This window comes from Coenobita brevimanus, chromosome 75 (genome assembly GCF_032717465.1).
Source record: "Coenobita brevimanus isolate Jiangsu-jjx chromosome 75, ASM3271746v2, whole genome shotgun sequence".
NCBI classification, from domain to species: domain Eukaryota; kingdom Metazoa; phylum Arthropoda; class Malacostraca; order Decapoda; family Coenobitidae; genus Coenobita; species Coenobita brevimanus.
The window spans coordinates 18,218,931-18,229,857 of NC_137028.1; the positions used below are offsets into that span (position 1 = coordinate 18,218,931).

At 44.5% G+C, this 10,927-nt stretch overlaps 1 protein-coding gene across 1 annotated transcript in view; it reads left to right on the plus strand.

Moving 5' to 3' along the window:
• The window catches only part of LOC145408080 (uncharacterized), a 71,772-nt gene extending 61,092 nt beyond the window's left edge, over positions 1 to 10,680 (plus strand). The window contains 6 exon segments of the mRNA XM_080278888.1: positions 50 to 180; positions 2,398 to 2,401; positions 4,626 to 4,779; positions 7,423 to 7,487; positions 7,584 to 9,177; positions 10,153 to 10,680. Coding sequence (XP_080135014.1) covers positions 50 to 180; positions 2,398 to 2,401; positions 4,626 to 4,779; positions 7,423 to 7,487; positions 7,584 to 9,177; positions 10,153 to 10,680 — 2,476 coding nt within the window.
• The last annotated feature ends 247 nt before the right edge of the window (positions 10,681 to 10,927 follow it).

Sequence of the window (10,927 nt, forward strand, 5' to 3'; positions counted from 1 at the left end):
TGTCCTAACCCCCTGCTTTATCGTCAGTAACCTCTTGTTGTACCGTCAGTGTGTGGAGTGACGTGAGTGGGAGTGGAGCAACAGGCACCACAGCCGCCACAGCCACCGCCCGTGACATCATGTTGAGGAGGGCTTACGGCTCACAGCTGGATCTGACAGGTGTGTAGGAGGGTGGGGGGTGTATAAAGGGCGGGTGGGGGAGAGAAGGAGAGGGTTCATCTCTCTCTCTCTCTCTCTCTCTCACACACACACACACACACACACACACACACACACACACACACACACACAACGCTGCCAGGACTTTGCAGTGTAATCAGTCAATCTCACACACACACACACCGTCATATTTTATTACTCTCTTGTTTTGCTCACAGAAGAAACTAAAAGCCAAAAGTTTGCAAAATAAGTCCTTTCCAAAGAATATGAAGTATACAAAAGCCAGAATCAAGATATTTTCCATTTGAAGCGCCTGGTTACATTACGCTAAAAAAGGAACTGTATTAGGTCGTAGGTGGGAGTAATAACAATCTGGAGAAGTCTGTTGAAGACCGTTCCAGAACCGACCAGTTATGAAACTTACAGGAAAAGACAGAATACTAATTTACTGCTGCATTATATAATATATATATATATATATATATATATATATATATATATATATATATATATATATATATATATATATATATATATATATATATATATATATATATATATATATATATATATATATATATATATATATATATATATATATATATATATATATATATATATATATATATATATATATATATGATGATGATCAAGGACCGGACAAAGGACATGGTAATCGGAACGTGGAATGTAAGGGGAGCGAATGATGTGAAAGAGTGAGAGATTGTCCAGGTGCATGAGGGTGCGAAAGTTGATGTATGCGGAATAACTGAAACGAAATAGAGAGGTGAGAGTGCGAGAGAATGGGAGTATGGATGGGGTATATGTGCAGGAGTAGGTGAGAATGAGAGGGCAAAGGAAGGAGTATGTATAGTTGTGAGTAAAAGATGGAAGAAGAGCATAAGAGAGTATGGATCAGTTGGGTCAAGGACTGTGTGGGTAAAATTGAAAGTTGGAATACAAATGTGGGCGATAGTGTGTGTGTATGCGCCAAAGCAAGATCGTGCAAGCAGAGTGAGAGAAGAGTTCTGGACAAATGTGGAAGTGTGCATGGAAAAGTTTGAAAGGAATGAGAGACTGTTTTTGATCGGTGATATGAATGGTAAAGTAGGGAATGTGAAGGTGGATGGAATAGTTGGTGAGTGGGGTGTGCCTGCTGAGATAAATGAGAATGGCAGTGCGCTAGTGGACATTTGTGCTGGGAGGGGGTTGGTGATAGCAAATACCCTCTTCAGGCACAAAATGATCCACAGGTATACAAGGCGAGTGATGAGAAGGGTGGGTGGTGAACTGAATGAAAGGAAGGCAATGATTGATTATGTGTGTGTGGATGAAAGGATGCGAAAATGTGTAATGGATGCAATAGTTTATAGAGGTTGGGGGAGTGGACTTTCGATCACTACTTGGTGGTGGCCAGAATAAAGGCTTAGGATGGAGAAATAGAAGAAGGGAAGGACGGGAAGAAGGAGTATTTGTAAGGAGAGTGGAAAGGTTACAAGAGGATGAGATGAATTGGAGCAGATGGGAGACGTGGAAGGTGTGTACAGGATATTTACAGAAGAAATAAGTGTAGCATGTGATGTGGTGTGTGGGATGAAGAGAAGACGGAGGGGTGTGCAAGGAACAGCGTGGTGGAATGATGAGGTGAGACAGGCTGTGGCACAAAAGAAGAAAGCATACAATGAATGGATGAGAAATAGGGGCGTGGAAGAAGTAGAGAGGCGGAGGAGAGAGTTATATGTAGAAAGAAAGAGAGAGGTGAAAAGATTAGTAAGAGAGAGTAAGAAGAGAGCAGATGTGGAATTTGGAAGGAACTTGAGGGTAAAGTGGAGGGACTGTAAGAAAATGTTCTGGAAAGAGATGAAAAGAGTAAGACAGGGTGGAAGTGAAGTTAGCAGGGGAGTGAAAGATAAAAATGGTAGATTACTAGTGGAGAAAGGAGAAAAAGTGAGCAGATGGAGAGAACACTTTAAGGAATTGTTGAACATAGAGGATGGAAGTAATGCAAGTATAAGTGGCTGGAGAATGGCTGGGAGAAGGAGGGAGGTGAGAAGACAGGAAGAAATCAGTAGGATAGAAGTTGTGGAAGCAATGAAGAAAGTTAAATTGGGGAAAGCCCCAGGAATTGATGGAGTGTGTGGTGAAATGCTGAAGTATTGGGGAGAGATAGTAGTAGAATGGATGTGGAAAATGTGCAGATTGGCCTGGGAGGAAGGTAGAGTCCTGGAGGATTGGAAGTCAGGTATAATTATTCTCTTGTACAAAGGAAAAGGGGAAAAAGAAGTGTGTGGTAATCATAGGGGCATCTGTCTTCTTAGTATAATAGGAAAAGTGTATGGTAGGATACTTATTGACAGAGTTAGAGAAAGAACAGAGGAATTAGTTGGAGAAGAACAAGAAGGATTTAAGAAGGGAAGAGGTTGTGTAGATCAGATATTCATTCTTAAATCTTTGGTGGAAAAATTTCGAGAGAAGGGAAAGAAGTTGTATGCGGCTTTCATGGATTTGGAGAAAGCATATGACAGGGTGGATAGACAAGGATTGTGGAAAGTATTAAGAATATATGGAGTAGATAAGAAGTTGCTGAATGCTGTGAAGAGTATGTTTGATGGTACTAAGGCTGCAGTGCGTGTGGATGGTGAACTAAGTGAATATTTCTCTTTGAAGATTGGGTTGAAACAGGGATGTGTCATGTCTCCATGGTTGTTCAATCTGTACATGGATGGGGTAATAAAAGAAGTACAAGGTAGGGTAGTGGATGTTGGAGTGGCCCTGGTGAGAGAGGATAGTGTTTGGAAACTCCCTGTACTGTTGTTTGCAGATGATACTGTGTTGTTGAGTGAAGACGAAGGAGAGCTGCAAGGGTTGGTGGTTGAGTTTGGGAGAGTGTGTAAGAAACGGAATCTAAAGGTGAATGTAGGGAAGAGTAAAGTGATGGTCTTTGAGAGAGGTGAAGTCAGTGAATATACAGCGAGGTTGGATGGTGAGGAATTGGAAAATGTGAGTACGTTTAAGTACTTGGGTAGTGTGATGAGTAAGGATGGAGGTTTGGAGGGTGAAGTGCTTGAAAGGGTACAGCAGGGAAGAAAGGTTGCTGGTTCCTTGAAAGCAGTGATAAGAAGCAGGGAAATGAGCATGGAAGTGAAAAAGTTACTACATGACAGTATTGTGATACCAACTCTAACGTATGGAAGCGAAGCTTGGACGTTGTTGGAAGGACACAAGTCAAGAGTGAGAGCAGTGGAAATGAGTTATTTAAGAGGAGCCTGTGGAGTCACATGGAGAGACAGGCTGATAAATGAGGATATAAAGGAGCGTTGTGGTGTGGATGTGGATGTGATAGGAAGCGTTAGGAGGAATACACTGAGGTGGTTTGGCCATGTGGAGAGGATGGAGGGTGAAAGGCTGACAAAGAGAGTGTATGTGAGTGAGGTGGAGGGGAGAAGAGGGTGGGGGGAGGCCGAGGATGAGATGGAGGGATGGGGTGGAGAGGTATATGAGAGAGGGGGGTGTGAGTTGGGAGCGGAGCAGTGAAATGGCGGGGGACAGGGCGACTTGGAGGCGATTTGTTTGTGGCCACCCCGAACGGGATTGAGGCGTCTGACAATAGATAGATAGATAGACTTTAACTGTTTGTAATTGAGACTAATACAATGACTAAATTATCATAATTTTTTAATGTTATTGTTATTAGTTTATTAGAATTGTAAACTTGTTTGATCGAAGTGTGAGAGGTTTGAATTTTAGTAGTATAAGGTTATTGGAGACTGAATCATAACTCAGTGGCACAGAGTACTTAAAAATGACTTTAGAATATGCTATATTTATGTCGTATACCCATTGCATATGACCTCAAAATGATTTTTAAAACTGGCCAAAATGCAAAATTTTCCCGGGGGGAAGGGGGCTTACAGCGCCCCCCCCCCCGAACCCTCCCCCCAGGTGTACGGGCTCGCTGGGATCAGTTAAAAAGATTAAAAAAAAAAAAGCCCCCCCCCCTTTTTAACTTTCTGGGTACGCCACTGAGTGAATAAGAACCCTACACAGAGTCAGTATCGCTGCAGTGTTACAGAAAGTATGTCCAGTATGTGTGAAGCTTTTGCAAGAATATTATTGTAAAAGATAGATTCACGGAACAGAAATAGGATGATGGAGGACTGAACTGTGCGTTACTGTCAGCATGGCGATAGTTGTGCGGAAGACTGGTAAGGAAAATGATGGATGAACTGAATTTGTGCTTCTGTTCTCTTGAGGTGTGGGTCTAGAGGCAAAAGTTGAAGAAAAGATAAGTTCGGCCCCCCTTTATATTTTATTCTAGAGGCAAAAGTTTAAGAAGTTTAGCTCGACCCTCTTTATATATTATTCAAGAGGTAAAAGTTCAAGAAAAAGTTTACCTCGACCCTCACATATATTTTATTCATGGTACCACCAGACAACTTTCCAGGTGAGGGTCTGTGGTGCGGGAGGGAGGAGCAAGCGTGCCAGACCTCAGACGACCTACTGGACCCACTCATCCCTCGTCTGCGCAGGCGGGTGGTGCGCGCCGTGCGGGAGCGAACCCTGGACGCCACGGAAGGCAGGGAGTTCTTCTCGCTCACCCATGCCTGGATGGCCTCGCAGGTGTGCCCGCCCCCCTCACCCACACAACAACATCAACAACAACAACAACAACAACAACTCTGATCCTCCCTCTGACACCTGTGTAAATATTCCTGGTAGTGGCTTTATTTTTACTTGTTTTTTTAACCTACTTGCATGCCTTCCCATGTTAACCCCTTCACTACGATGAAGTCTTTTAGGAGGGCCGTATTTTAGGCAGCATAAGAGGTTTCGTAGCGCCTCTTCCTTAGCGATTTACTTTCCGTATTACACCTTGACCTTTTGGATGTTAGTTATGCCGTTTTATTATATAGAAATAGTTTGCATCAGTAACATCCAAGAGAAAACTGGAGCGTAATATGCAGAATAAATCGCTGTGAAAGAGGTATTAAGAAATTTCCAAAGCCACCTAAAATACGACCCTTTATTTTATTCTCCACCAGACTACTATGATCCGCTTAGGGGGGACTATTTCAACTGGAGAGGCTTTGTATATATTTTCCATTAGCCCCTTCAGTACGAGAGGTCTTCCCTAAGCTGAGCAAAATCGTCTGTTGGCAGCAAGAATAAGATAACAAAAAAATGGCGTCCTTAGGTTGAAGGGGTTGATATACTTTTACTGGGGTCTTTTTCAATGTAGAGTATTATAATTTTTTTCCTTTAAGTTCCCTATGTTACAAAACTACCCAAGGCCGCGTCCAAACCAAGTGCTTGCTGGTGCAGGTGGGTGTGGGCGGGTGCGGGCGGGTGTGGGTGGGTATGGGTTGGTGCGGATGGGTGCGGGCGGGTGCGGGAGGGTGTGGGCGGGAATTTTTCATCATTATAACTCATACAGGTGGCCCAACTGGACACGGGCGAATGTTGGCGGGAACTTCTATGGGTTACAGTGATGCAGAAATCCCGCCCGCGCCCGCAACCACTTGGTGGGGACACAACCAAACACGTTTTGCTTTCCTGAACTCTTGATTTTCTTTATTAACACCTTCGATACGGTGACTTGTTTTTATATTTACTCCTGCACCTGCTGATGTTATACTCAGCCTAGGAGAGTGCCCTAGTAGTGAGGGTATTAATGAGTACCATATCTAGCCCCTCCGTCAAAGAGAAAGAGAGAGAGAGAGAGAGAGAGAGAGAGAGAGAGAGAGAGAGAGAGAGACTGAAATTTAAAAAAAAAAAAATAAAACTCTCCTAAACTGAATATAATCGCCTGGAGGTAGCATGAATATAATAAAAACATCATCGTACTGTAAAGGTCAAATTTTGTAGTGTTATGCTAATTATCTCCCTCACCTATGACACCTGGATGTTGCATGAAACAGCACAGGGCAATACTTCATTCCTATGACACCTGGATGTTGCATGAAACAGCACAGGGCAATACTTCATTCTAGCCTACACACACTCATGCTTAGCTAAGGGAGTATTGTACTTTTCTAGTGAATAATCTCCTTACATCCGGGCGACGTCCAATTTTAGTTTATTTTCGCTGCTTCCAGATATTTTTAATCAACTCAGGAGGACTTAGTGTGCTTAAGGGGTTCGTTAAGACTATATCTGACTCCTCCAGTTCGAAAAGCCTCTGCTAAATTGAACAAAATGTCTGTAAATAGAAAGAATAAACTCAAAAGACGTCCCAAAACTCAGTGGGTTAAGTAACTAACAGGATGACAGTTTAATCTTACAGCTTGAGTTTTCTTGTGTGGTCCAGCAGTTTTCTTTCCTCTTCCCATTAGAGCTAATACGTCTTCAAGGAACTATATTTACTACTTCATCCTTCTGAACAGAAGGGGAAAAACGTTTGGTAAAATAAGTTGTTGATAGAAAAGAATAAAAGTTTCATAGTCGTGTTACGTACTGGAGAAAATGCCAAAATAGAAAGTTTTTCTGTGTGTGTGTGTGTGTGTGTGTGTGTGTGTGTGTGTGTGTGTGTGTGTGTGTTGCTGTATCGTAATGTACAGTTACTCCCAAAGGATCTTTACTGTGTTCCTCCTTACATTTCCAAACAGTATAACATGAAACGTTAGGAAAAATACCACCTTCTGCTCCACTCTTGTTCTCTCATTTTCGCTTGTTTTCACTCTCTCACTCCTGTCAGTATTCTCCATCCAGTAACTTCTCACATAATGACGTGCCTATTTTTATGCACGAAAGAGAAGGAATTTTATATCACATATGAAATACACTGTACCTTCTGAACTGTGTGCCTTAAGAAAAATACGAAAACGACAGAAGTGCTCATTATGAAACTATGGACCACTTGGGTATAGAAACTTTTTGGTTTGACTGTATTGTGACTTCACACAATGTCAACACTTCATTCATTTTTGATGACAGCTGTTTTTCACTAACTTCTTTATGTTTTTTTTTCTTTTTTTATTATTCCTTTTACGTTCTTTCCTATTAGCATTTTCAGTAAGGTGAAGTTAATTTATAGTTTATTCTTGCTTCTACCAGACGGCTGTATTCAGTTTAGGAAAGCCCTCTAACGGACAAGGAATTCAAGAAGGTTATATCATTCCCTTCCAATTCGAAAAGTCTAAACAAAGCTGAATTTTATTGACTGGAGAGCAAAAACAGCATTAAAAAAAAAAAAAAAAGACTTCATAGTACTGACTGGGTTCATGATATGTTAAGATTTACCCATTTATATACCCTATTTTGCAGGCTGAAGCTGCTAGAAATGAGAGTGCCAAAAGTAAAAGCGACAGTCAACCGACTAGCACCACAACGTCACCCATCCAGGCAAAATCATCCAACACCACGAACACCACCACCACCACCACACCCTCCACAACAGCCACACCCTCCACCACAACCACAACCAGAATCACTGCCACTCCCACAACCAAATCTCCCACTACAACACCTCCTACCACACCCTCTACCGTAAGCACTACCACACCTACCACCACAACGACCACCACGGCGACTACCACACCCACTGCTGTGAAGATTGACGTACAAGAAGATGAAGTAAAAGAAAGTGAGATTAGTGTAACTGTAGAGAAAAAGAAAAGTGATGAAGAATATGCAAAAGTAGAGTGCTCAAGTGCGAAAGAGACAGAGCAAAGTGCAAATGAGACAGAGCAAAGTGCAAAAGGGACAGAGCAAATTGCAAAAGAGACAGGGCAAGGTGCAAAAGAGACAGAGCCAAAGACTAAGTGTAAAGATAGTGTTAGTTACTACCGTGCGCCACTTGAAACTGTTGTCGTGTCGGTGGGAAACATGAGTGATAATCAAAATGATGTAAAATCGTCTGGTACATGTGTTCAGACGGGCATATCTCAGGATCCTTATAAGAACAACACTAGGGTTTCTCCGGTAGACGAGGCGAGCAGGAAGTCAGATAGTGATGAAGAGCCGGTGTGTAAGGACGGTTGCTCTGATCGGCGTGGCAGCGGTGGTTCAGGGACGCAGATGGTGAGCTTTATCGGGTATGGATCTGCCTTGACGTGCCCAGGTGGAACGAACTGGACGAGAAGAAAAAGTAGTGGGTGTAACGGTAGCATCGGTCTACAACACTCACCCGTCTCACCGTTCTCTCAAGCCACACAGACAGACTTCTCGTACGACTATCAGGGATGGGCCTCTGCTGGAGACGGCGAAAAGCTCATTGGTAGAAGCTCTGAGAATAACAAGAAGACAGAGATCGTACGCAGAAAAGAAGTTCACCCCAACCGAAGGAGGAAGGTTGGAGTGTCAGCCAGAGTGTCAGATGTGAGGGGCATCCTTAAATGTGTCCCATTCTCACGCTCTGACAAAACAGCCAGAGTCTCCTTCGATTCCACATCCTCTTTCGTCACCTGTCCCGTCGAAAACGAAAGAGAGTCGCCGGGAGTATCAGGGGACGACACTGACTCTATCCGAGACAGCCAACATGCCACATCGAACGAAGCATCTTTCAGCATCTTCGAAGAAGCTGCAAATGTAGAAAGTGATACTGAGGCTTCTGATAATTGTGAATTAAAAACTATAACCATAAGATTAGGTTGTGATGAAACAAACAGTTCACCTGCGACAAAAAGTAAGTCCGTTGACAGAAAGAAAATCAACTGGAGACCAAAACTGGGCAAGAACCACAGTGCGTTGTGTAGTGCGGTCACACGCGGGTTCGACAACCCTTCAGCTCATAATGAAACCGAAATTTCTGGAGTGCAGAATCTTGATACCCGCTCTCGCCCTATGTCTGAAATGGTCTTATCCAGTCATTTAAAGAATGATGATGAAGGGAGTGGCGATATGAATAAGTACTCGAGGGAAAAAGAACTAGTTATCCTTGATTTACTGCATGGCTCTTGCCGGCCACAACAGCCTGACAGCACCGTGGCAGAAGCAGAGGGTGTGAGCTCTCAAGGTGATCCGTCTCAGTGTCACAGCTCTGCAACAGGAGAATCTCACAAACATGTCACGGGGACTGCTGCAAGTGGAGAGTCACCAAGTCGTTCCAGATCCTCCAGTCAGGATGCTTCTTATCCCATTCACCATCCTGCCCCCACGTCTTCACCCCTCCACTACCCTACCTCCACTTCTTCGCCCCTCGACCAACCCACCACCACTTCCTCGCCCCTCCACTTCCACACTTCCACTTCCTCACCCCTCCACCATCCCACCTCCACCTCCTCACCCCTCCACCATCCCACCTCCACCTCCTCACCCCTCCACCATCCCACCACCACTTCTCCACCCCTCCACTACCCCACCTCCACTTCCTCACCCCTCCATTACCCCATCTGCACTTCCTCGTCCTTCCACGAACCCACGTCCACTTCCTCGCCCTTCCAGTACCCCACCTCTATTTCATCACCCCTCCACCATCCTACTTCCACTTACTGTCCTTCCACCTCCCCACCCAATCAGCCTACTTTCTCTTGTGATGCTACCAGTTCCCCACGCCATCAGAGTCCAACCATTCCACACCACACTTCTTACCCACCCCAAGACTCCACTTCCTCACATCATTCACCCACCTCTCCACTCGTTCACTGCATCTCCCCACTCCACCAGCCCCCCTCTCAATTTCGCTCTCCATCCCATTCGCCTGTTTCTTCAAGTCACCAGCCCTCGTCCCCCTGGCAACACCCCACCTCTCCCTGCCACCAATGCACCTCTCCCTGCCAACACTCCACATATTCTTGCCACCATTCCACCTCTCCCTTCCAACACTCCACATCTCCCTGCCAACACTCCACCTGTCCCTACCACCAAGCCATGTCCCCTTGCCACCAACCCATTTCTCCCTGCAGTCAAACCATCTCCCCGTGCCAACCCTCCACCTCTCCCTGCCACCAACCCACATCTCCACCCTATGAGTCATTTTCTCCACCTTGCCAGTCCACCTCTCCATCTCATCATCCTGTCTCCTCATCTTATATGCCTCCCATCTCCCCACCACAGTTTCTTAGCCCAACCACGGATGTTATGCGTGATTATCCTATTTACAGCGAATCCATTATTTCCCCGACGGCCCTGGGAGAGGACTGTGAGCTAGAAGTAGCCTGCATTAGCTCTGGTCCAAATTTCACTACTTGCTGGACAACTGTGCCTCCACCTCCAGTATTTGACTTCGCCGAAACATCACCACCACCAGCACAGTCCCATATCAGCGATAGTTCGAGGCGACTTGTTAGTGACACCCTAGAGCAACAGACTAGTTTAAAGCAAATTCCCTCAGGGGCACCTCTCACTGCCGCCATCACACAGCCCCTACAACAGCACCCCCACAGTGAAGTGTCAGTGCCAGTGTGCCGCCCCCAGGTGGATGGTGGGGAGGGGCGAGCAGAAAGCACGAGGAGGCTGAGGGAACTGAAGCTACGAAGTGACACTGAAGAAGACACTGACGGCAGCACCACGCCCATAGAGGAATTCTTCCTAAACCATGGCATTAAGTTCGATCCTACTTCTACGAAATCAAAAAAGCTATAATTTATTTTAACTTATAAATTTTATAAAATGAACCCAAACAAGCGCAGTGAATGACAGTAGTTAAGGAAAAGTACAAAACTGGAGAGTGGTGTACACGTGTGATAATCCTGGAATATTCTCATTTAGCAATCATTAGTAATATATCCTAAAGTGATTATGGACTTATCTGATAGTTTATTTTTTGTGTAAGGTTCGACATCCCTGTTAACACAACACAGATAGTTAACAGTAGTGTCAGTAACAGGAG